General features: G+C 46.5%; 1 protein-coding gene across 1 annotated transcript in view; it reads right to left on the bottom strand.

Moving 5' to 3' along the window:
• LOC138799975 (C-type lectin domain family 2 member D-like) overlaps positions 1-26,638 on the bottom strand; it is a 57,699-nt gene extending 31,061 nt beyond the window's left edge. Inside the window, exon 1 of the mRNA XM_069981782.1 lies at positions 26,534-26,638. Within this exon, the coding sequence (XP_069837883.1) occupies positions 26,534-26,638 (105 nt within the window). The remainder of the gene's footprint in view (positions 1-26,533) is intronic.
• Positions 26,639-27,245: the final 607 nt, after the last annotated feature.

Raw genomic sequence — 27,245 nt, 5'->3', positions numbered from 1 at the left:
TACCTGACTACAGGGAGCGTACCTGACTACAGGGAGCGTACCTGACTACAGGGAGCGTACCTGACTACAAGGAGCATACCTGACTACAGGGAGCGTACCTGACTACAGGGAGCGTACCTGACTACAGGGGGCGTACCTGACTACAAGGAGCATACCTGACTACAGGGAGCGTACCTGACTACAAGGAGCATACCTGACTACAAGGAGCATACCTGACTACAGGGGGCGTACCTGACTACAAGGAGCATACCTGACTACAGGGAGCGTACCTGACTACAGGGAGCGTACCTGACTACAAGGAGCATACCTGACTACAGGGAGCGTACCTGACTACAAGGAGCATACCTGACTACAGGGAGCGTACCTGACTACAAGGAGCATACCTGACTACAAGGAGCATACCTGACTACAGGGGGCGTACCTGACTACAAGGAGCATACCTGACTACAGGGAGCGTACCTGACTACAGGGAGCGTACCTGACTACAAGGAGCATACCTGACTACAGGGGGCGTACCTGACTACAAGGAGCATACCTGACTACAGGGAGCGTACCTGACTACAGGGAGCGTACCTGACTACAGGGGGCGTACCTGACTACAAGGAGCATACCTGACTACAGGGGGCGTACCTGACTAGAGGGGGCGTACCTGACTACAAGGAGCATACCTGACTACAGGGAGCGTACCTGACTACAAGGAGCATACCTGACTACAGGGAGCGTACCTGACTACAGGGGGCGTACCTGACTACAAGGAGCATACCTGACTACAGGGGGCGTACCTGACTACAGGGAGCGTACCTGACTACAGGGAGCGTACCTGACAACAGGGAGCGTACCTGACTACAGGGGGCGTACCTGACTACAAGGAGCATACCTGACTACAGGGGGCGTACCTGACTACAAGGAGCGTACATGACTTCAGGGGGCGTACCTGACTACAGGAGGCATACCTGACTACAAGGAGCGTACCTGACTACAGGGAGCGTACCTGACTACAGGAGGCGTACCTGACTACAAGGAGCGTACCTGACTACAGGGGGCGTACCTGACTACAAGGAGGCGTACCTGGCTGCAGGCGGTATACCTAACTACAAGAGGCATAACTGGCTGCAGGGAGCACACCTGACTACAAGGAGCGTGCATACCTGGCTAAAAGGGACATACCTGGCTGCAGAGGGTGTACCTGACTTCGGCTCCGTGCACACAGAGCCAAACTGTCAGAATTGTGTGCCGCATCATAATGACAGTCTATGGGAGGCTGGCAGGATTCAAATTCCGCCAGTTTTGCTCCATGTGCACGGAGCCTTCAAAGGGTTTTTCTGGCTGCAGGGGGCATACCTGACTAACAGAGGCATACCTGGCTACAAGATGCGTACCTGACTACAAGGGGCAAACCTGGCTACAAGATGCGTTCCTGACTACAAGGGGCAAACCTGGCTACAAGATGCGTACCTGACTACAAGGGGCAAACCTGGCTACAAGATGCGTTCCTGACTACAAGGGGCAAACCTGGCTACAAGATGCGTTCCTGACTACAAGGGGCAAACCTGGCTACAAGATGCGTACCTGGATACAAAGGGCATACTTGACTATAAGGTGCTACAAGGAGTGTATCTGACTACAAAGGGCTTTTCCGGCTGCAGGGGGTATACCTGACTTCAAGGTGCATACCAGGCTACAAGGAGCATGCCTGGTTACAAGGTGCATACTTGGATGCATGGGATATTTCTGACTAAAAAGGGTATATCTGGCTACAAGGGGCATATCTGGTTACAGGATGCACTGTTACTGAGGAGAGGGGTATTATAAATGGCTGCAGGGGGCATTATTATTTAACACTAGATTTGCATTTCCAGGGAAATACATAGTGCTTGAAAAGAGCGCCCCTTTACCAGTGACTTCCTTTTAAGAGAAACTTTAATCCTGGGTCGCATCCCTTTAAGAGCAACATGGCACCCGTCCCTTTAAGAGCGACATGGGTCCCTTTAGGAGCGACCTGGGTCCCTTTGCTCTTAAAGGGACCCAGGTCGCTCTTAAAGGGACCCATTTCGCTCTTAAAGGGACCCAGGTCGCTCTTAAAGGGACCCAGGTCGCTCTTAACCCTTAGACGACCCAGGGCGTATAGTTACGCCATGGAAGTCTGTCCCCAGACGACCTAGGGCGTAACTGTACGCCCTGGGTGTTTCTCCCGCTATGAAGCGTGCAGTGAGCAGCCGGGACCTCACCGGTAATGAAACGCTGCAGCGATCGCGCTGCCGCGTGTCATTAACTCCTTAAACGCCGCGATCTTAAACCCCTGTCCCCTGTCACTTACCGATCGGGACCCCCGCAGTGTGATTGCGGGGGTCCCGATCGTTGAAACGGACCGCCGGAGGTCTCTCACCTTCCTCTGTGCGGTCCGATCGGCGATCTGCTACACTGAGTCTGCACAGGCCGGCTCAATGAGCAGAGCGCCGATAACACTGATCAATGCTATGCCTATGGCATAGCAATGATCAGTGTAAAAATCAAAGTACTGGATGTAAAAGTCCCCCAAAGGGACTTCAAATGTGTAAAAAAAAAAAAAAAGTTAAAAACACTATTACACTACCCCAAAACCCCTCCCCCAATAAAAGTCTAAATCACCCCCCTTTCCCATTATATAAATAAAACATATAAAAATAAATAAATAGATAAACATATAATATACCGTAGCGTGCGTAATTGTCCGATCTATTAAAATATAACAAGCGTCATTGCGAATGGCGAACGGCGTAGACGAAAAGAGGGAAAAAAGTGCGCGGATTACCGATTTTATGTTACATTATATATAAAAAAAAAAATAATAAAAAGTGATCAAAACGTCCGATCTTCACAAATATAGTATTAATAAAAACTAGAGATCATGGCGGAAAAAATGGCGCCCCATACAGCCCCGTAGGTGAAAAAATAAAACCGTTATAAGCGTCACAATAGGCCCATTTTATTTATAATTAATTGCCAAAAAAAAGGATTTCATTTAAAAAAAATATATAACATTAGCGAATCTGTGTAACCTGCATATGGTTGTGTTCAGACTGACCTATAGAATAATAGTATCATGTCGCTGTTACCATATAGTGCATTACGTAGACACAGGAACCCCCCAAACGTTACCATATTGCATTCTTTTTTACGATTTCACCTATTTATATCTTCATAAATAATATATTTGGGGTTCCATCATACATGTTATGGTAAAATGAAAGACGCCATTACACAGTACAACTGTTCCTGTAACAAATAAGCCCTTACATGGCTTGTAGATAGAAAACTGAAAGTGCTAGAGCTCTTAGAAGGGGAGGAGGGAGAAACGGAAACACTAAGATCAAAATTTACGCGGTCCACTGGGTCATTTTGGGCCTGGTCCTCAAAGGGTTAAAGGGACCCAGGTCGCTCTTAAAGGGACCCAGGTCGCTCTTAAAGGGACCCATTTCGCTCTTAAAGGGATCCAGGTCGCTCTTAAAGGGACATATTTTGCTCTTAAAGGGACATATTTTGCTCTTAAAGGGACCCAGGTCGCTCTTAAAGGGACCCAGGTCGCTCTTAAAGGGACCCAGGTTGCTCTTAAAGGGACCCATTTCGCTCTTAAAGGGACCCAAGTCGATCTTAAAGGGACCCAGTTCTCTCTTAAAGGGACCCAGTTCTCTCTTAAAGGGATCCAGGTCGCTCTTAAAGGGACATATTTTGCTCTTAAAGGGACATATTTTGCTCTTAAAGGGACCCAGGTCGCTCTTAAAGGGACCCAGGTTGCTCTTAAAGGGACCCATTTCGATCCTAAAGGGACCCAGTTCTCTCTTAAAGGGACCCTTTAAGTGCTATTTTGGTAAGTGCAGGGGAGCTGTTGGAGGGACTGCCCGGGCAATCATTGTCATTGTTATTCCCTTTTTTGTACATAGCTTCATGAGATGGGGATGGTATGAAATGGTTGCCTTCGCAAACTCGCTCCATAGTCTCCATAAACCTAAACATGCCAGCTGTAGGGGACTTGACCCATTTAGGACCTCTAAGCAGAGAGTTCTTCTGTGACAGATCTTTCCTATGATAGATTTTAATGGCACCCAATGGACTCCTGTGACAGCAAGAATGGAAAGGAGGTAAGTATGTAGTGTTTCTACATACCGGCTACCTACGGGGGACATTACTAACTGGGGGGGATCTAACCACAAAGGGACATCAATTTACATATGAGGAACACTTGGCTACATAAAGAGGACAACTACCTATTGAGGGAGGGGCAAATACCTACTAGGGGAACCAGCTATCTACCTATGAGGGCACTTGGCTACCTAAAGGGGGGGATAGCTTTCGGGGACAGCTACCCACTGGTGGATATCTTGCTGCTTACATAGAAGCAAATGCGTTCTGGGAGAATATGTGGTCTTGGTCAGGTTTGGTGTGGCGGTGTTATCCAGTCACAGTATGGTGGTATTGGTCAGGTCTGGTATGGCGGTGTTATCCATTCACAGTATGTTGGTATTGGTAAGGTCTGGTGGGGCAGTGTTATCCCCACCCCTTAAGCCCCTTGGAGCCAGACTGTAACCAATGCAGGGATTTCAAATTTCCCGCTCATAAGCAGACTGCTTTCTGCTTTTGGGTGGGAAACCCTGTAGGGCAGGGAATCCTGTCTTAATGAGGGGATTCCCTGCTCCTGTACTGTAAGGGGGGGTGTGCTATGCACCCCTTCTTACTGTACAGCCCCAGAGAGTTAGTAGTGATGCTACTGCATCACTACTTATACCCTTACACTCCGTGGACCCACAGAGCATACCGACTCCACATTTGGTAGTAAAATACACCACCTCTAGTGTGGAATCAGTCTGCGACCCATGTGCGACTATTTTAGTTAGTCACACATTATAAATGATGCCTACTTTCAGCGTAAGCTGAAGTAGGCATGGTTGGTGTACGTCGGGGAAAAGTTAAAAAATTTTGCGCAACCGCCTTGCTGCGCAAAATTTTGCCACTTTTCCCCGACATACACCAATCACTTTTCCACTCCAAAAAAATGGCGTAATTTTTTTTTATAAATCTCCCCCAATGTTTTTCCATGTAGAGAAATGCTTGTGGCCGAAACCACTCTCCTCCACACTCCCCAAGATGGGGTGTCTTCAGGTGTAGTGCCTAGGGCAGCAGCAGCTGTTAATACGGCCCTGACTAGGATGTCTTTGCCTTGTCTGACTAGGGCACTAAAATGCTTTGTCCGGGCTATGGACGGGAGACAGGTTACATACTACTGGCCTAGGCTGGCTGAGGAGTGGTTGAAGTTGTGGAATGAAAAATAAAATATTTTTGTGTTGAGAAGATCCAGAATTAGCAGAGCCAAAGCAGCACTCACCCAGTGTTAACTGTCTGAGTACAGATAATGTAGTAGATATCACCTGCAGTCCTATGTAACACCAAAGATAACAGTGATATTTCTGAGTGTGATGGGTATTATTCTTCTGGAGACCTTGTGTCCTGGCATCATGTGGATGTTACTGTGACATCGACCACCTACCTAACCATTGTACACACCAAGTCCCCCAGTTCATGGTAGTGGATAATGCTGTGGGGGCCACACTGCAGACATTGTTCAGGAATGAGGAACATGACAAAGAGATCAGCGTGGTGACGACTCACCTACCAGACTCCCCAGATCTCAATCTCATTGATCAGTGGGATGTCCTTCCTGGAGAAACAAGTCCTACGCATGGGGGCCATCTAATTAAGGGGAGCTGCACAGGGGGCAATGTGCTGTAGGGGGGACCTACACAGGGGGCATCTACTATAGGGGGACCTACACAGGGGGCATCTACTCTAGAGGGACCTACACAGGGGGCCCATCTACTATAGAGAGATGTACACAGGGGATCATCTGCTATAGGGGGCCATACAAAGGGCCATCTACTATGTAGGGGGGACATTATTTGAAGAACAAAAGACTTTTAATTCCTTCAGTTGCAGAGTAAAATTGAGTCAGCACAGACACACTGACGGGAGTGAACTTGTTGCCCCAGGATTCTGTGTCAGTGTGCCAGTGCATGGGGTAGAGGGTTTAAAGGGGGTCCCAGGGTGAACAGCCCAGGGTACAGTTAATCAGCCACAGAACACAGCCCACACTTCAACAATTGACAGCTAGGGGGCACCATACAGTTTTTTGCTAAGGGCTCCCATTAATCCTAGCTACACCTCTACCTGGGACCATTGTATGCTGATGGATCACTGTAGAGGAATGCTGTGATTACACAGAGGGTCTTCCTCTATGATCACCTTTCCTTCTCCTGGTACCATTTCGTGTTGTATGTATAGCTTCTCTGTGTCATAGTTAGAGCTCATTTATGAGATAGAGGTGCAACTACCTAGCCCAAAAAATTACAATAACGCCTTTGAAGCCCCTATCCCGTTTGATGTGGTTGATGATGGCACTGGGTGAAGTCATTATATTTTTTTACTGTTCCAGTGGGTGTAGAATAATTTTTGTATATTCTGGGAATACGTGAAATCATATACGGATCCCCTTACACGGGCATTGAGCAGCATCTCGACCATGTTATCTTCTAACCACATTATCTCCACCTTCATGAAGAGGTGAAGCACAACCCAAATGCTGTATACAGATTATTGAGTCAAGGGCTTTTTATATCATCCATTCAGCTGATGAAAATAAAATATAGTTATTTATTTGTTTATTTTTTCCATATCATTGTAATAAAAGACTGTATTCCATCGGGGGAGTTGAACCTAAGTAAAAAACTGTTATTGGTCTCTAGTAAGGATGGTCCAAACCTGGCGAGTTTCGGGTTCGTATGAACTCGAACGCTCGGCATCAGATTCCCGCTGTCTGGCTGCTCCATGCAGTGAGTGGATACAGCGGGAGGACCGCCTTGAAAACTGGAATACATCCTATGGCTATGGCTGTATCCCAGTTTTCCAGGCGGTCCTCCCGCTGTATCCACCCTCTCCACGGAGCGGGCAGACAGCGGGAATCATTGCCGAGAGTTCGGGTTCGTACGAACCCGAACCTCGGCCGGTTCGGACCATCCCTAGTCTCTACACAAGTGATTTATCCCTAGACCATTTCTTTAAAAAAGTTAAATTGTTTGCAGATCAGTCCTCTGTAGGCAGTTTATGTTAGAAATAAACAGTCAGAGACACTGGCTGACAGCATGAGAGAGCAGGAGGTTGGGCAGAGGAAATTATTCAAGAAGAAGAGGGAGGAGAAAGGAGTGGTGAGGTGTGCCAGAGTGTGGCACAAACGCTGAGCCACAACTCCTCTTTGACTCTTATTACAACTCTTATTACAGTAGGATACATAATCAACTTCTCCAACTACCAATATCACCAACACTAAAATCCTCTCTCCTGAAGAAATTAGTAAGTGACACAGAATAAACTACTGTACGGAAAACGTGAAATGTGGCTGAACAACTGAAAAACAGATAAGAAAAATAGATAAGAAGAGAAATAAATATTCCCTTAGAATGCCTGGGACTCTCCACACCAACCTGACAATTGTTTACAACATTCCACACATAAGAGACTCTGTGCAAATAACAAACTACACCACAACATTAGAGATGAGCGAACCGGGTTTGGGTTCGAGTCAATCCGAACCCGAGCGTTCGGCATTTGATTAGCTGGGGCTGCTGAACTTGGATAAAGCTCTAAGGTTGTCTGGAAAACATGGAGACAGCCAATGACTATATCCATGATTTCCACATAGCCTTAGGGCTTTATCCAACTTCAGCAGCCACCGCTAATCAAATGCCGAAAGTTTGGGTTCGGATCGACTCGAGCATGCTCCAGGTTCCCTCATCTCTACACAGCAATGAAAACCAGAACTAAAACTGAAATAAAAACCAACTACTGGCAGATCCTATAAGGACAGAAGGAAAAGTGTGCCAATAGTTATGGAATTGATTGGAGAGATTGGATATGTATCAGGGTTAAGTATCAACTGGAGCAAGTCAATTCTAATGCCGTTGGGTAGGGGGTTGGATTTTTCTTTTCCGCAGCTGAAGGTTTTACAAGAGAGAGGTAGCTTCAGATACTTAGGTATAAGGGTGTCAAGGGATTTGGAGGAGTTTAATGAGCTGAATATGAGAGGTATATTAGAGGAGGTTGAAAGAAAGAGTGTGGTATGGCAAAAGTTACCTATCTCTAGAGTTGATAGGATGGTGTTGTTTAAAACTATTTGTCTTCCTAAGTTCTTATATGTTTTTGGGGTGACCCAGATTTGGTTGCCGGACAGCTATTTAAAAAGGATTAAGTTAGTAATTAATTTCTTGATTTGGGGGAGGAAGAGGGCGCGAATAAAACAGGAGATCTTTTCTCTTCCCAAAATAAAAGGAGGTATGGATTTTCCAGATCTGAATGTTTACTTTCTGGCGTCGCAACTTTTTTGGCTGGTAAAGGGAAGTGGTAGCAGGTTCTTCCAACGGCTGTGGCAAAATAAGGATGCTGGCTTATATAATTTATATGAGATCTTAGAAATGGGAGCTTGGAGGAATGGGGAGATGGGAAAACTACCTCTGGTCAGAACTGCTCTTAGGACCTGGGAGAAGTTGAAGAGTTCTTTAAATCTAAGGTCTGTTTTTGAGTTTACCCCTATATGGTGGAATGATAGTATTCATGAAGTTTGGAAGATGGGAGCTCTGGACAACCTGGTGAGAGGGGAAATTTTAAGGTTAGGGGATATTTATGTAAATGGTCAACTTAAGGGGTGGAATATGGTTAAGGGCGAATATGATTTAGCTGATAATGTTTGGTTCGATTATATAAGGTTGTGCCACGCTCTGGAAAACACTATATGGCTGAAAAAGGTGGAGTTCGACTTGGACACTTTGATTGAGCAAATGATAAAGGGGACAATTAAAATTAAAGTGGTCTCTTATGTATATTCTTATTTAAAAAGAATGGCAGATGTAAGTTATAATAGTAAAAGTAAGTGGGTTAATGATTTGGGACCTATTAGCGACAAGCAATGGTGCAAGATTTATCAGAATGTGAGTATGGTGTCCAGGTCGGGCAATCACCAGTTAATACAATTCAATATCAACCATAGGTTGTATTACACCCCGGCTTTCTTAAATAGAATCAAGAAAAGGCAGGACGGGAAGTGTCCAAGATGTGGCACTGATGAATCTGATTTTTTTCATATGTTGTGGGTCTGTCCTCAAATCCAAAATTATTGGTTAGAGGTCTATAAAAAGATCAATGAAGCATTTGCAATTAAACTGGTACCTTCTCCGCTCCTTGCGGTGCTGGGTGATTTTGGGGAGATTAAAAAGGAGGAAAAAACAGTGAAGAAAATACTGAGGTGGTTTTTTTATGCCAGACTGTTGCTAATAAGAAAATGGATTAGTTCTGAAGTCCCTAACATTGTGCATTGGGAGAGGTGTAGATCTAGATATGAAGAATACTATCAGTAATTAAGTTTTTTTTTTTTTTTTTTTTTTGTGTTGTTCCCTTCGGTGGGGCGGGTAGGGGGGTAGGGTTGGAAATTTAGGGGTTGTTGAAAATGTTTGTATGGATTGAGATTTTGTTCTTTTTTATGGTGTATTGTATATCTTATTGGAAAAAATAAAGGATAAATATATTAAAAAAAAAAAAAAGGACAGAAGGAGTTGACGATACCACAAACCACCACCCACGATACCACCAACCAAGGAATACACTTGTTTATCTGTTTAAAAAATTCCAACCCTCATTCTCATAACTCAATATTACAGCCCACTCCATAAGAAACAAAAAGGTCAGGAAAAAAAAAGACCAAGAAACCCTTAGGGCATCTTCACACGTACAGGATTAGCAGCAGATTTGACTAAGGGCCCTATTCCACCAGACGATTATCGTTAGCATAATCGTTAACGATTAACGATCTCAAACGACCGCTATTGCGAAAGACCTGAAAACGTTCACTGATTTCCATGGAACGATAATCGTTACTTATGATCGTAATTGCGATCGTTTCTTCCGTATTTCTTCGCTATTGCGTTCGTATCTATTGCGAACGACCGAACGATGTCTTATTCAATGCGAACGATTTGCGAACGTTTTGCGAACGAGCAACGATAAAAATAGGTCCAGGTCTTATAAAGCGATCAGCGATTTCTCATTCGGTCGTTAATCGTTACTGCATTTCAACCGAACGATTATTGTTTAGATTCGAACGATTTAACGATAATCTGAACGACAATCGTCCGGTGGAATAGGGCCCTAAATGTCTGAACACAGCATCAAACCTGTGCCATCAAATCTACTGTGGATCCTGTAGGTGTGAACGCACTCCAGTTATCCGATGAAAATGTAATTGTCCCCTATCTACAGAACGAGTGCAACCCCCACACCCCAAGTAATCTGTTACTTATTCCCAATTATGTGGATAGGGGACAAGTAAGTTTTAATTGGAGAACCCATTTAAATGAAAATCCAACAGAAATGAAACAAAACACACAATAAAACTCCTCTACCTGTCTTCATATAAAATCAGTGAGAATTAAAGCTACTAAATAAAGACCTTAATGAATTTGATCTGTTTGCGGACCTGAACACATTTATCAGGCAATGTATCAAGATTACCAAGGAAGCTAAAACTGTATGAGGTGACAACCTAGAGAGTATACCATATAAATATGAGAGTATACTATGTAAATTCTCATACTCCTCCACCACTCGCTACCACCTTAAAACCCAAGTCTATCATGTATCCAGTCCATTATAAAGAAAACTTTATAGAGACCTTTTTCACATTGGTACCCAGTACCGCGGTCTGATCCCGGCTCTATCTCCCGATCAGTACAGGTGTGAACACTCAGACCCGGACCAATCAAAACTTTTGAAATGTCTCTATGACAAGTCAAAAGTTTTTGGAAACAACAGGTACACTTATTCTTTTACTAACCAGTTGTGATGAGTAGGTAAGGATAGTGCGGCCCTGCTCTCACCCATAGTCCCGGTTCCTACTAACTAGGTTGGTCCGCCCTAAACAGCAGATCCCATCTGAGCAATGATCCCTACACTGAACTGCCTGTAGGGAAGGTGGAGAGTAGAAGAACACAGGTCAGGGCAGAAACCAACAAATACACAGAACACAATAAAATGTAACTGCAAAGATAGCAAATCCAAAATCTGAATCTAACAACAGATGAAAGCCTCTGGTATTCACCCCCCTTTGTTCTTCCCACAGTCCGGCTTATTTGATGATCTTCTCTGAATGGAAAGATTTTAGGGTTCCTTAGGATTGCAGTGGATCCCAATGGTTAAGCCCCTGCGATCTCTTAGGGCCCTTTTACATGGAGCAATAATCGGCTGATATGGCAAATTATTGCTCCATGTAATAGACACAACAATCATCTGTTTTTTGGTCCTCACCTAAAATCATCGCCCGCCGACCGTGCCTTGCTACATGTAATAGTAATGCCCGCCGCAATGCACTGATTGTCTGACCACCAGTAGACGCCCGGAGCCCCGAAGCAGGCTGGAGCAGGAACCCGGTACAGTGTATTCCTGGGCTGCAGGGGTTAATGGCGCTGAGGGTTAAACGTGCAGCGTAAAATCCTCTGCGGATACGGTACGTGAGAACGTACCCTTAAGGCCCTATTCCACGGAACGATTATCGTTCGTTTTCGGACGATATCGACCGCTACGGACGATAATCGTTCTGTGGAATAGAGTGCAACGATCAGCCGACATCGTTCATGTCGGCTGATCGTTGCAGTCGCTTGTTTTTCAACATGTTGAAAAACAAGCGACTGATATAGCAGCGATCTGCTGCCTTTGCTCCGTTGAATAGGAGCGTCGGCAGCAGATGCTGCTATATCCTATGGGCTGCCCGGACGATCTAGCGATCCCCCGGGCAGCCCCCCCGCAGCTCCCCGCCGCCCCCTCCCGCACTCACCCGCTCGCTGCCTCCGCGTTGAATAGCGGCGGCAGCGATCGGCGAACGAGGAGCAAACGAGCGCTGACATCGCTCGCTTGCTCCTCTCAACGACCCGTGGAATACGGGCATTAGGGCAAGGGCTGCACAGACATCACCAATGATGTCTGTGCAGCCCTTGCTAAACTATTATCGAGCCGTGGAACAGGCTCGGTAAATGAGCACCGATCTAGCAGCTCAGTGTTTGCTTACAGGAGGAATCGGGCCGTCTAATATGACCCTTAATTATGCCCTATCCTGTGCATACTGAGGATATAACATAACTACTCCAGGTAGGATAATCCCTTTAAGTAGATAAGTAACCCTTGTTGCCATCACAATACCATCTGGCAATTGTTAGTCATAAGACTAATGATATTGTGATGATTGTTTAGTCATAAGACTAATGATATTTCTTCTTGTGATCCTGTTATGATTTTTTCTGGTCTCATGTTTGTAGTTAATATAGTTTAAAGCTTATGACATATGACTGACTTCTAATAGGAAATTAACTCCTTCCTGCACAGATGAGCCCTAAGAGCTGAAGCACGGAGCTGATTCCAGTGCATGGTAAGGCTGTCAGGGAAAGGGGGGAGGGTGCAGGGTGGGTAATGGACCCACCCTGCAGTAAAGCAGATACTATCCATGGAGGCCTCATCTTACAATAAACAGTTATATTACGCAGTTTACCTTCTGCTTGATGTGAGCACCGATACTGTAGATAGGTGCCTATTTACTCAGCCTATTACAGGCCTCGGTATAGGGCCGCCAGGGCAGTGTTAATACCATTGGCTGGTCTCACACATGCTAATAATCACCCCATGTAATAAGGACGTTACTGATGGTAACAGCTTGGTGCAGATACTACACGGTATGTTTCAGGGGCGTAACTAGAAATGGCTTGGCCCCATAGCAAAATTTTGATTGGGCCCCCCTCCAGTTGACTACAAACCCATCAAGTGTAGTCATAACCATTAACATTTAACTGCAAGTGCTCATCAGGAGCACTTGCAGTTAAAAGGACATTTGCAGCACCCTGAAAGCCCTCTCGGCCACCAGGTGCTTCAAATGATGACAGCTCAGGGGGCCCAGTGTATGGCAGGAGTGGGTCATTGGGCCCCCTGATGTGGGGGGCCCCATAGCAGCCGCTATACCTGCTTCGGTGGTAGTTACGCCTATGGTATGTTTACATGTTCCTGTTATGGCAGATAGGGCTACATTATACTCTGTGCTAAACTGACATTCAAATTAATACTTCACAGAACAACTATAAAAGGGAAAAACAGAGAACAAGCAGGACGTCTCAGTCAGTTCCTTTCATCCTACATTGTCTCACAAAGCGTCAGGTACGTCATGGTTGGTTGTTAGACGTTAGTCAGTTTATTATAGATTTGCATTTTTCCATTGTCTATTGAGCTGCGGTTGACTTGTTCCCTGAGGGTTTGTGGGGGGGCGTGAATGAGTATGCCTACTATTTTTGGACATAACTGTTTCCTAGGAGTGTATTTAATGATCTCTATACATAGGAATACTGTCAAAAACAAATCATGTCGAATTTCAGAGTAAATTTGCCAATACACCTTCAATAATTAAGAGAGAAACATTCAGTGTAACTTGTCCTCCTTTATGTGATTCGGTCCCATGGCTGTCAATAGCAGTTGTGGCAGGCCGGAGCCGAAACGCCTCCTGCCTTGAGTTACTTTTACTTGTTAAGTTATTTGTGTTTTATTTCATCCAACACCAATGGACATTACTCACACATGCACATGGATAGTCTCTTTCTCATAGGGGCTTTCCAGGATAATAATCGATTAGACAGTGGGAATGGATGGTGGGAAGAATATTTAAAAGCCACACTTATTCCTTAGCTTCCCAATTTCCAATAGAATTCCATTAATGATATCCATGTACCCTGTGCAAGTCAATCACTGACAAGATGAAACGGCATGTGGCATCATCATCATCATCATGTGATATCATCATCATCATCATGTGACATGCTGCAGCTGCATTATATAACCCATCATATTATTTTATACTGAATGCCTTCACATGCTTCTAATCACTTTTTTTCATGGTTATGGAGCAGTGTCTGCTGTGTTCCCCGTAAGCTACAGGCCGGCAGGCACCACCACAGTACAGGATAGTACCAGTGACATGTAAACCTTACTGGTTGGTGGATCTGATTTACCTTTGCAAGTGATGGTGTTAAGCCACACTAGGAAGCGGAATCTAAGCGGGTCCCTAGTCTTTACCAGAGCCCGCCGCAAGGCAGGAAGGACTTGCTGCAACAGACGACCCTCAAGTCGCTGCCCCTGGCACAACTGGCTTACATAGGTGGCCAAGGTGAGATTTAGGGTGTCATTGTCGTTTCAAAAAACCTTTGACATGTCATAGAGATGTGTCAAAAGTTATGATTGGTCCTGGTGTGAGTGTTCACACTGGTACCGATCGGGAGAATAAGCCGTGTGAAGACGCGCTGCAGCATATCCACTCTCCGCTCAGTGGTAGAAAAAAAGAGCCAGACCTATAATGGAGCTCTATGGAGTCCAACTCTTTTTTTCTTACACAGAACGGGGAGCGGACACGCTGCAGTGTTCTTCTCCCGTCTGGTTCCCATGGTCAGTACAGGTCTGATCACTCAGACCTGGACCAATAAAAATTTTTGACATGTGTCTACGACATGTCGGAACTTTTTGGAAACGACAGTGACACTTTAAAACAGTAACGGGAAGCAAGTGCGTAGTCGGGACAGGCAGACAGGTCAGGGCAGGCAAAATAGTCAGGAAATGGAAGCAATGGAACTGGTACGCTGAACGGAATAACAGACTAATGGTGCGTTTACACGAAACGATTATTGGCCCGATCGTACGATTAGCGATGTCGGACTTACGTTTTTTTTTATAATGATCAGCGTTTAGATGGTACGATATATCGTATGAAAATTCGCACTGCGATCGTTTTGCGATCGTTTAAGCCTATCTCACACATTGGTTAAATCGGTGAACGACTGTTCACACGGAAAGATTTGCGAATTTTTTGCGTACGATGAACGACTATTTGATGACCTGATGAAAGATCAAAATGTACGATTTATCGTGCGTCGTTCGATCGTTCGCTGCGTTTACACGTACGATTATCGTTCGAATTCGACCGTTATCGCGCAAATTCGCACGATAATCGTTACATGTAAACGCAGCATTAGAAACGGTTTCTCAATAGGCCGAGAGCACTTAAGATCCGACAAGGAAGGGACTGAAATTTATTAGGGAAAATGAGAGGCTGGAACCGATAATTAGTGTCTGTAGCTTAAAAATTTCCCTGAGCCGGCATGTGCGCACCCAGAGAGGTGGGGAAGCAGGAGCAGGGACAGGTGAGAAGGGACAATGGGTGTTGGGACCACAATGGGACATGTGCCGGGATGCGTTGTGACCGGAGGAGCATCATGGAGATGTCTGTGCCTGCAACCTGAAGTGAGGGTCGCTGCTGCATCCGTGACACTTACTACAACCTCATGACCGATTGCCCCTCTAAAGTACTACAACCCTTACTAAAATGCAAACCTGATTTCAAAAAACATTTAACATCATAGAACACAATTGACATATAGAGCTGCGGACCATACAGCGGTACACAATACATATAATGTACATACACCAATATACAAAATTATAAAAAATATTCAAAACAAATGTGAAAACAGACATCCCTGTCCCCTGGAGGTAGTGAACATAACCCACTAACTGAGACGTACCCAAGTATTAAAGTTCAAATAAAGTGTGCAAGATTGTTATAATGCAGCAAATAATGTGACTTGTTGCCCCCTAGTACATGTTATGCACATATCACCATTCAGGGCAGCTTTATTGGGAGGTTTAACAGCAGATCAGGAACGGCACATGGAGTTGGGAGAGTGTTGTGGGCATGCTCTGTGACCTGTGCAGATGTTGGTGTGCAGGGAGGGGGGGGGCAGCTGTGATCATCACTTATTATGAAATGTGGCTCCTAGGTTATCTCTATATACTGTAGGTGTCACTTGTCATTGACATCCTGTCTGAGATGAGGAGGCCATGACTGCCAAGAAGTGATCTCTACAGAAAAGGAAATATCAGGCGAGGAGTGGAAAGACCTATATTCCTGCATGGTTCCAGGAACTGATATTATATATACAGACACTGACATTATATGATGATACATTCTCTTACAGTCTATTGTGAGACAAGATGTGATAGAAAAGATTACAAAAGAAATTCCCCAAGGGACAAAATCACAGCAAATTGTCCAATGACAAAACTCCACCGAGTCTAAATGTATCACTGCAGTCAAGTGGAATTCATTAAAACTTAACTTTTACTCAAGAATACTTAAAACCTTAATAACGTACAAATAGCAAGATAAATCCTCCAATATATATATTAAAAAAAAAGTATGCAAATAAACATACGATGGGAGTAAAAGTTATTTTTTAATTAATTCCACTTGACTGCAGTAATTCCCCAAAGGCTAAGATCAGCGTTGTGTTATACACTGTACTAACAAATCCCATTACCTCCACTACAATGTGACACTGGTCTGACCCCGTGTAGTCTCCCTAAGGCCTTCTTCACACACAGAATTATGTGGGGATTTTTCTTCAACTTGAAAACACCAAGGAGGCAAAAAAAGAAAATAAAACACTGTGGCCCTGGCAAAATTGAAGATGGGGCACCATGGGCACAAAAACTATTTATATTACCACCATGGAGTGACCATATAGTGGTGGATACCAGTATTATGTAGGTCCTGATTACAGTACAGTTACATCCAGTGACTACAGGGGGCAGCTGCTCTTCTCTGAGTTCATTACTTTTTTCACCTTCTTTACCAGAACTGTACCCACCCCATCATTTGTGGGGGTTATAGACAAAAAGTGATCAATGAAGATCATTGATAAATAGTTGTTTCCTGATCCATTGCTGATCATTTTCTTAAAATCTGCATGGGCTGGGAACGCCAGGTACCTAAGAAACAAGTAACAGCTGTTTTATGTGCATGCTTCACCAGGCATCTGATGAAGCGCGCATGTGTGAGAAACTGCTGCTACGTATTTCTTAGGTGCCTGCCGTTCCCAGTCCACTCTTTTATGTCCTGCAAGATTTAGACTGCACTTTCAATAAAAGAAGATTTCACTGGATGGTGAGTGCCCTCGCTCTCTCAATTTATTTATTTTTTGGATGTGTTATGAAGTTTCTGATTTCCAGAGTGAGCACCTGCCAGTGATAGCATTAGCATTCACACTCTATCAGGCACCTACCCCATTATCCTCTACCCAAACCATGAGAAGGCCGTGCTGGCGGCTGTTTCAAATAATAAGTTGAAATTAAAAAAAAATGTATACTCACCCCTGTGGTAACTCTTGTCCAGAGCAGCTGCTGTTGTTATGAAGTCCTTGGGGGAAGTGCCTTAGTGATGGCATGGTACGCTGTTCATGGCACCACTGCAGCCCATCACTGGTCTTAGTGATTGTATAGTGATGTCACCTGAGCAGGTCCACTGGGGACAGTGGAGTCAGCAGTGCCTTCACAGGAGAAACCAAAGGGATAAGCTTCATTTTTGAAAACAAAGGCGGAAGAAGCTGACTCTGTTCCCAGTGTGGTGTTGACTCTGAAGCTGCAGTACTCTGGTGCCACCACTCCACGGGGACAGAGCCAACTGCTTCTTATTTCATTCTCAATGCAGTCAGGCACCAACCATCTCATTGATTATTGATGACCTGTGGATCGGCTCTATTGTTTTATTCATTGTGATAAACAATTATTAGCAGCATCTCTACGTACCCACACTTTACACATGAGCATAATTCACGTACAGAATTCATACATTATACATTGATAAAGCAGGCCTGCCGACGTCCTCCCGTTTATTGTGCATAAAAATAGTTGTTATAAGGACACAAAACCCATGTACAGCTCTGTGATCAGCACCATGGGCAGCACATCAAATAACTGCGCATCATAGGGATCGTTCCTGGTTATCAAAGGATTGTTGTTTAACCAACGACCTACTTATCTAATGTGTATGGCCACCTTTACAATAGGAGTGTCCTGTGTTCTGTCAGGACTTTACCATTGAACAGGTAATAACAGTCACATAGGATTGGTGAAGATTTATAGGTGGAATTACATTAAAGAAGTAAATGCAGAAACATTGTGGTTTTAGGATAAAAATACGTCTGACGGAACAAAAATATTCCAAGATTCCAGGAAGTTAGTGAAGTAAATTTCCATGCAACTCTTCTTCCTCTACACGGGGGTTTCCAGGTACAGTAATAGAGACGTAAAGATTCCCCTCCCCCCATTGTAATCACTATCAGTAATAATAGTTAACAATCCCAGCACAGAAATTCTCTAACCCCCGGCAGCACATCAATGGATTAAAGGATTCTTCTTTACCTGAAACGAAAGGATGTAACTTTGTTCACATGTGGTATTTTTGCCGCAGTTTTTTCACAATTTTGCTAAAAATTTAACACAATTGCTTGACTTACTGCAAAATAGCAGGAAAATTTGTGACATAAACACAGCCTTAGGCCCAGATTTACACACCTTTGCTTATATGCACTTATTTTGCCCTCATTCCAGTGTTTCTATTTAATATTGTGTGGCCTTTTTTTTGGGTATAAGTTGCACCAAATATGTCGCACCCTATAATAAATCTATTAATAGATCAATATAGACACTGTATGTTATGTACATAGATTAACAACAAATCCCAAATTAGCAAAATATTGTGCGCCGATAGGAAAGGTGAAATACGTAATCAGCTTTATCAATTCATAAGATTACATAAAGATACATAAAAGAGGGTATAAATGTGACATATACAAAGACATAGGGACAGTGCAGTTTGGTAAAGTACAAAAATATATTACTCTTACTCAAAATAAGAAAAGATAGGGAATGTTCCCAAAGTGGTAACCAGCCATGTAAACAAATAAAGTGCATAGTACTAAACATATAAAAACCTCTAAAAGTAAGCACATACACCAACAGAAATGAAACTAACATCACTCCATCAATCAGAGGTGTTGCATACAAAAAAACCCTCAAAAACTTATACTGTTGAGCTATCGTGCGCCACAGTGGAAAACAGAGCAGGGGATACTGACCTCTAGTGGCTTAAAATGTTAAAGGGGAAGTTTCCCAAAAAAATTTTTTCTTAAAGGAGACCTGTCACCCCCCCTGGCCGGGGTGACAGGCTCCCGACCCCCCCCCCCCCCCCCCCCCCCGTTAGAGCCCTCTATACTCACGTGATCCCGACGGGTCCCACTTCCTGATCCGGTCGGGTCACGGAGATATCAGCGCCCGAAGCCCGGCTCGCGCTGACAGCAGAGTCAGATGCCCGTAGAGAATGAATGGGGAGTCCGATGCTCCGTCATTCTCTATGGGCATCGGACTCTCCTGTCAGCGCGCGCCGGGCTTCGGGTGCTGTTATCTCCATGACCAGACCGGATCAGGAAGCGGGACCCAGTGGGATCACGTGAGTATAGGGGGCTCTAACGGGGGTCGGGGGGTCCTATTTAAACTAAACTGGTGTAACAAAGTTATGAAGATTTGTAATTTACCTCTATTTAAAGGGGTTATCCAGCATTGTAAAAACATGGCCACTTTCTTCCAGAGACAGCACCACTCTTGTCTCCAGTTTGGGTGAGGTTTGTAACTTAGGTCTATTAAAGTGAATGGAGCTTAATTACAAACCCCACCTGACCTGGAGACAAGAGCGGTGTTATCTCTGAAAGAAAGTAGCCATGTTTTTATAACGCTAGAAAACCTCTTTAAATGAAAACTATCAGCAGATTTGTTCCCAGCAGCCGCTTATCTCCTCTTCCTGGCAGCGGTCTCCTTGCGCTTTTTTCATAAGATTAAAAGTACCAGGATATTGGCGCCAGTAAGAGAACATAAGTGGCTGCCGGGAACTATCAGCAGTTAGTATGCACAAACCTGCTGATAGTTTTCCTTTAACAATCTCAAGTTAACCAGTACTTATCAACTGCTGTATGTCCTGCAGAAAGTGGTGTATTCTTTCCAGTCTGACACAGTGTTCTCTGCTGCCACCTCTGTCCATGTAAGGAACTGTCCAGAGCAGGAGAGGTTTTCTATGGGGATTTGCTGCTGCTCTGGACAGTTCCTGACACGGACAGAGGTGGCAGCAGAGAGCAGTGTGTCAGACTGGAGAGAATAGATAACATTGATACAAATGCTATTATAAAGGGCAAATGCATGACCAATATCAAATTGTACTAACAATATGCTAGGTATACTGCATTAAAGAGGCAGCCAATGTACAGATATATGATACATGAAATATGGGGACACAGGGCTCTGATGGTATTGAGAGAATATATCAGAGATAATCATACAAATAAATGCTCATACTATACAGAGTTTGTGCAATTGAATATATTATGACCACAATATTGTTATAAAGTGGCAGTGTATATAATGTAAACTTGTATTGATAAGTAGTGTGTTCAAAAAGTGGTAATGTAAGATCAAAAGTGCTAAAAGCGAAGTGGGTAGTGCCAGTATAAAAACGTGAAAGTTAGATAAAGCATCAAATAAGCGCACATAGGAGAATAGATCTGATAAGGTCGCAGCCGCATCATGTGCTCCAGGCCGCTGCCGGTCCGTGCCAGGGCCCAGTGCCGCCACTCCTTTGGCCCCTCAAAGCGCCATACCTCTCCCTGCTCCTGCTCCCTCTTGCTCTGGCCACCGTGCGTCCCCGCCTTTCGAGGATCGCGCATGCCGGCTCTTGCAGATTTAAAGGGGCAGTACGCCCCAATTCAGGGATGGATTAAGATCAGGAACGGATATGTATTATAATACTGGGTGGAAAGGCGAAAAGAAGACGTAGAAAAGTAGACAGGGGAAGGGGCAAGAAAGAAGAAGGGGAAACCAAAAAAAAGGAAGAGGGGAAAAAAGAAGGGGAACAAAGGGGAAAATGATCACTGGACAAAACACAGAAAACATGGTGCAATGAGGGTGAGACATGAGCCCATGTAGTAATCTAATAATCTGTATGAGGCTATGTTCACATAGTGTAAAAGTACAGCCGATGGTCTCTCTGGAAAATAAGTGGCCTGATGGCTTCCTATACAGACAGAGGAGATAAGGTCATTGGCAGAGTGCCTTCTTATAGCCTCCAGTCCCTCTCTCCTGATGTCACTGCTCACCTTACTAAAATATTCAACCTCTCCCTCTCCTCTGGTATCTTTCCCTCCTCTGGTATCTTTCCCTCCTCATTCAAACACTCTATTATACCCCACTGCTGAAAAAACCTTCTCTAGACCCATCCTGTGCAGCCAACTATCGGCCTGTCTCCAATCTCCCCTTCATCTCTAAACTCCTGGAACGTCTGGTCTATTCTCGCCTAACCCGCTATCTCTCCGATAACTCTCTTCTTGACCCTCTACAGTCTGGTTTCTGACCCCTTCACTCCACTGAAACTGCTCTCACCAAGGTGTCTGTAACGCCCGGAGTAGTGGATCCACTGGACCGGCACCAGCGATGGCACAAACCTCACCAGGGAGCGGAGTCTAAGGGGCCGCTGGTTTTCACCAGAGCCCGCCGCAAGGCGGGATGGACTTGCTGCGGCAGGCGACCCCCAGGTCGCTACCCCTGGCTTGGTTGCTGGTGTCGGCAGGCGAGGCGTGGCTGGAGATGGCACAGGCAATAGTCTGCAGATGAGAGAGCACGTGACAAGCTGGACACAGGAACAGGTGGAGTGACAGGGGAACAGGAACCAGGAACAGGGACTAGGGACCAGGTAACGGACAGGACTCAGGAACAGGGACTAGGGACCAGGTAACGGACAGGACACAGGAACAACAGGGAGCTGGGCCAAACGCTATGGGAAGCATGTAGAGGCTCCAACACCAGGGACAGGGCATGCTGGGATTTATAGGGGAGTGATTGGGTGCAACTACCAATTAGGTGCGGACTGGCCCTTTAAATCTGAGACAGCCGGCGCGCGCGCGCCCTAGGAGGCGGGGATGCGCGCGCCGGCCGGCACAGCGGGAGACAGGAGCGTGGAGAGGTGAGGCGCCCCCCGGGGCCGAGGTGATAGCAGCGCCGGGTCCCCGACTATGGACACCGGCTGCTGCATGGGGCAGGAAGCGGTCGCGGCGGCGGCCCGGAACGCGGGACGCCGCCGCGGCTGTGACAGTACCCCCCCCCTTTGGCCTCCCCCTCTTTCTTGCCTGCAGATGGCACAGGAAGCCACAAAGTCTTTGACATCTTGAAACAAACTGGACCACCAGTAGTGGCGAGAGATCCGTTGGCCGGTCTTACGGACTCCAGGGTGCCCGGCCTCCAACGAGGAATGACCCCACTTCAAAATACCTCTTCGAAGCGCAGGGTGAACATGAGTCTTTCCGGGGGGTACTCTCCGAAGCGAGGAGGTGACGACTGGTGCTAGGCGATCAGGCGGTAAAACATGGCAAGGGACTGTGGGTCTGTGGACGAGGACCTTCTGTAAGTTCTCCCGGTGGTGAGAGGACCCGACCTTAGTCTTGGGTACGGAGAGAGGGTACACCTCGGCAGAGAAGGCATCCGCCGAGTCTTGGTCTTCTGCCGGTAGGTCGGATAGAGGCTTGGCTGGGACAGGAAACGACATAGTACACTTGGTCTGAGGTGACCTGAGACACTGGTTGGAACAGTCCTGACCCCAACTGAGAATCTCCCCGGTTCTCCAGTCCAGTTGAGGGGCATGTTCTTGCAGCCACGGGAGTCCCAGGAGGACCGCGGGGGAAGAATGGGGCAGGACGTAGAAGGATATCTCTTCTTGATGTAAAGGACCCACCTGGAGGACTAAAGGTGCGGTCTGGTAGTACACACGGTCGGTAAGAATTTCGCCTGTGACCGAGGAGATAGTCAGGGGCCTGGCTAGTCGGGTCACGGGTAGCCGCCATCTTTGGACCAATGTTGCCGCAATAAAACTGCCTGCTGACCCAGAATCGAGGAAGGCAGTAGTCTGATGATTTCGTCCTGAGAGAGTCCGGATGGAAACTGGCATAGACAGACTTGGAATGGTGGCATTCACACCTAGGGACACCTGTCCCACCGGACCTAGGTGCGAGCATTTTCCGGATGTTTGGGGACGTAGGGGACATCCCAGCCGGAAGTGATCGGAACCACCGCAATAGAGACAGAGATTCTGCTCCAGGCGCCGGATTCTTTCACCAGGCGTCAGGTGAGCCCGTTCCACCTGCATAGGAATCTCAGGAGAGGGTTGGGACATCGAAAGGTCAGGATTCTGGAAAACCGGCGCCAGCTGGGGATGGCGACGGGAACGGGTTAGTAAATGTTCATGCCGAACCTCCTCCTCCCTCTCCGAAAAACGAGTATCAACTCGGGTGGCCAGTAGAATGAGTTCGTTCAGGGAGGTAGGCAGGTCTCGGGCAGCGAGCACGTCTCTCACACGACTAGACAGGCCCTTCTTGAAGGTGGCCAATAGGGCGGCCTCGTTCCAGTCCAATTCGGCTGCCAGGGTGCGGAACTGGATGGCGTAGTCACCAACAGAGGAGCTGCCTTGAGAGAGGTTGAGGAGAGCAGTCTCGGCTGAAGAAGCACGGGCAGGTTCCTCAAAGACGGAGCGAAACTCGAATAGGAAGGCCCGGAGATTGGCAGCAACTGGATCATCACGGTCCCACAGTGGCGTGGCCCAGGCCAGGGCTCTACCTTCTAATAGGCTGATGATGAAAGCCACTTTAGAGCGCTCGGTGGAAAACTGACTACTCAAAAGTTCAATGTGCATGGTGCACTGAGTCAAGAATCCTCTGCACAACTTAGAGTCCCCAGAGTACTTGCTTGGGAGGGCCAGTCGGAGTGAAGAAGAAGCGTCAGGAGGTGGTGTGCGCTGGGCAGTAGTCTGCTGCTGTAAGGCGGCAGTGAGTTGCTGGATCTGCTGTGACTGTTTCTGGATTTGTTGCGCCTGCTGAGTGACCACTCTGGCGACGTCACGGAGATCGGGCACCTCGCCGGGATCCATGGTTGGAGCCTACTGTAACGCCCGGAGTAGTGGATCCACTGGACCGGCACCAGCGATGGCACAAACCTCACCAGGGAGCGGAGTCTAAGGGGCCGCTGGTTTTCACCAGAGCCCGCCGCAAGGCGGGATGGACTTGCTGCGGCAGGCGACCCCCAGGTCGCTACCCCTGGCTTGGTTGCTGGTGTCGGCAGGCGAGGCGTGGCTGGAGATGGCACAGGCAATAGTCTGCAGATGAGAGAGCACGTGACAAGCTGGACACAGGAACAGGTGGAGTGACAGGGGAACAGGAACCAGGAACAGGGACTAGGGACCAGGTAACGGACAGGACTCAGGAACAGGGACTAGGGACCAGGTAACGGACAGGACACAGGAACAACAGGGAGCTGGGCCAAACGCTATGGGAAGCATGTAGAGGCTCCAACACCAGGGACAGGGCATGCTGGGATTTATAGGGGAGTGATTGGGTGCAACTACCAATTAGGTGCGGACTGGCCCTTTAAATCTGAGACAGCCGGCGCGCGCGCGCCCTAGGAGGCGGGGATGCGCGCGCCGGCCGGCACAGCGGGAGACAGGAGCGTGGAGAGGTGAGGCGCCCCCCGGGGCCGAGGTGATAGCAGCGCCGGGTCCCCGACTATGGACACCGGCTGCTGCATGGGGCAGGAAGCGGTCGCGGCGGCGGCCCGGGACGCGGGACGCCGCCGCGGCTGTGACAGTGTCAAACGACCTCCTGAAGGCCAAGTCACAAGGAAACTACTCCATGCTGATTCTTCTGGATCTCTCAGCAGCGTTTGACACTGTGGACCACCAGCTCCTCCTCTCCATGCTCCGCTCTATCTGTATGTGACACTGTGGACCACCAGCTCCTCCTCTCCACGCTCCGCTCTATCTGTATGTGACACTGTGGACCACCAGCTCCTCCTCTCCACGCTCCGCTCTATCTGTATGTGACACTGTGGACCACCAGCTCCTCCTCTCCATGCTCCGCTCTATCTGTATGTGACACTGTGGACCACCAGCTCCTCCTCTCCATGCTCCGCTCTATCTGTATGTGACACTGTGGACCACCAGCTCCTCCTCTCCATGCTCCGCTCTATCTGTATGTGACACTGTGGACCACCAGCTCCTCCTCTCCATGCTCCGCTCTATCTGTATGTGACACTGTGGACCACCAGCTCCTCCTCTCCATGCTCCGCTCTATCTGTATGTGACACTGTGGACCACCAGCTCCTCTTCTCCATGCTCCGCTCTATCTGTATGTGACACTGTGGACCACCAGCTCCTCCTCTCCACGCTCCGCTCTATCTGTATGTGACACTGTGGACCACCAGCTCCTCCTCTCCACGCTCCGCTCTATCTGTATGTGACACTGTGGACCACCAGCTCCTCCTCTCCACGCTCCGCTCTATCTGTATGTGACACTGTGGACCACCAGCTCCTCCTCTCCATGCTCCGCTCTATCTGTATGTGACACTGTGGACCACCAGCTCCTCCTCTCCATGCTCAGCTCTCTTGGCCTCAAGGACTCTGTTCTCTCTTGGTTCTCTTCCTACCTCTCTGACCGCTCCTTCAGCATATCCTTCTCTGGCTCTACTTCCAGTCCCCCACCTCTTAATGTTGGAGTTCCCCAGGGGTCAGTCCTGGGTCCCCTCCTCTTCTCCCTCTATACAGCCCCCATCGGACAGACCATCAGCAGGTTTGGCCTGCAATACCATCTCTATGCTGATGACACCCAGTTATACACTTCTTCCCGTGACGTCTCCCCTGCCTTCCTGCAAAATACTAGTGACTGCCTATCTGCTCTCTCTTACACTATGACCTCTCTGTTTCTCAAACTTAATCTCTCTAAAACTGAACTTCTTGTATTTCCTCCCTCTAACAAACCTAAACCCGACATCTCCCTCTCAGTCTGTGGTACTAGCATCACTCCTGTGCATCAGGCTCGATGTCTGGGGGTTTTGCTGGACTCTGATCTATCCTTCACTCCCTATATCCAAGCTCTTACTCGCTCCTGTCATCTCCATCTCAAAAACATCTCCAGAATCCGCCCAAGACTCATCTCTTCAGGCTCGCTTATAACGTTCCCTAAACTGTTTCCCCCTTCTGTTGTTTCCCTTGCGCTATCTCTGACGGTTCCTGCACTTTATATGTTTACCTGCATCAGACATTGGCGTTGTTACTGGCTCATCCTGTAATTCTAATTATGTACAATGGCTGGACCATGGACAAATAAAGCACTTATGCCTGGTGTCTATGAAAATTATAGTCTGTAAGCTCCAACGAGCAGGTCTCGTTTATACTCTGTATTTTGTATCTTTGTTATTTTTATTTACTATGTTCTTATTTATTCCAATTTAACAGCGTATTATGTACCTCTGTACTGTATGCATAGAAAAAAAGCGCTGCGGAATCTGTTGGCGCTATACAAATAAAATGATTATTATTATTATTATTATTATTATTATTATTATTATTATTATTATTATTATTATTATTATATACAGTGAGGAACTATATGTGTTATAAGAATTATGGTTATGATTATTATTATCAACACTGAAAGTTCTCAAGCAGGTTCATAACAATTACATAAAGTCCCTTCAGCTCTGTGTTCAGCACCATGGACAGCTCCAGGTTCAGCACCATGGGCAGCTCCGTGTTCAGCACCATGGACAGCTCTGTGTTCAGCACCATGGACAGCACATCAAATAGTTTGCCATCACAGGTAATGTATGATAATGCAGTGTCCTAAGACTTTTGATTCACCCTGTATAATAATTGAAAATACTACAAGTAACTATGCTATGTTAAATATAACATATGGCCTGGGTTTTTCTTATTGTGAGAACATAGCCTGGCTACTTCATTCCCATGTTCTGTGCACGGTCGTGTTATGACCCCTTTGTTTTCAGAGAGAGGAGTCACAGTCAGAGCAGTTTAACCTTCCCATAGAGAGCACAAGGAAAAATGGCCATGCTGAATATTCCTGTGTATGGGGAGGACGGGATCAATAAGGTAAAGGTGAACGGCCACCTTTAGGCTATGTTCACACTACATAAAATAACGTTATTTTGCGGCCAAAACTACAGCCGTAGAATTACGAGCATACAGGGTGGTCGTGAAACTACGGCCATTGTTTAATTTTTGCCTTCTAGCATGTTTTTAAGCGGGCTGAAACAGGTCATCACTGATGTCATCACTACTGACATATACTTCATATACATATGGACATTGCCAATGCAATTAAGACCCCCAGGACGTGCCAAATAAAACCTGGTATGGATCAGTGTATCAGCCTTAC

The sequence above is a fragment of the Dendropsophus ebraccatus genome, chromosome 8, assembly GCF_027789765.1.
Source record: "Dendropsophus ebraccatus isolate aDenEbr1 chromosome 8, aDenEbr1.pat, whole genome shotgun sequence".
NCBI classification, from domain to species: domain Eukaryota; kingdom Metazoa; phylum Chordata; class Amphibia; order Anura; family Hylidae; genus Dendropsophus; species Dendropsophus ebraccatus.
This window is presented reverse-complemented; position numbering and strand designations above follow the sequence as displayed.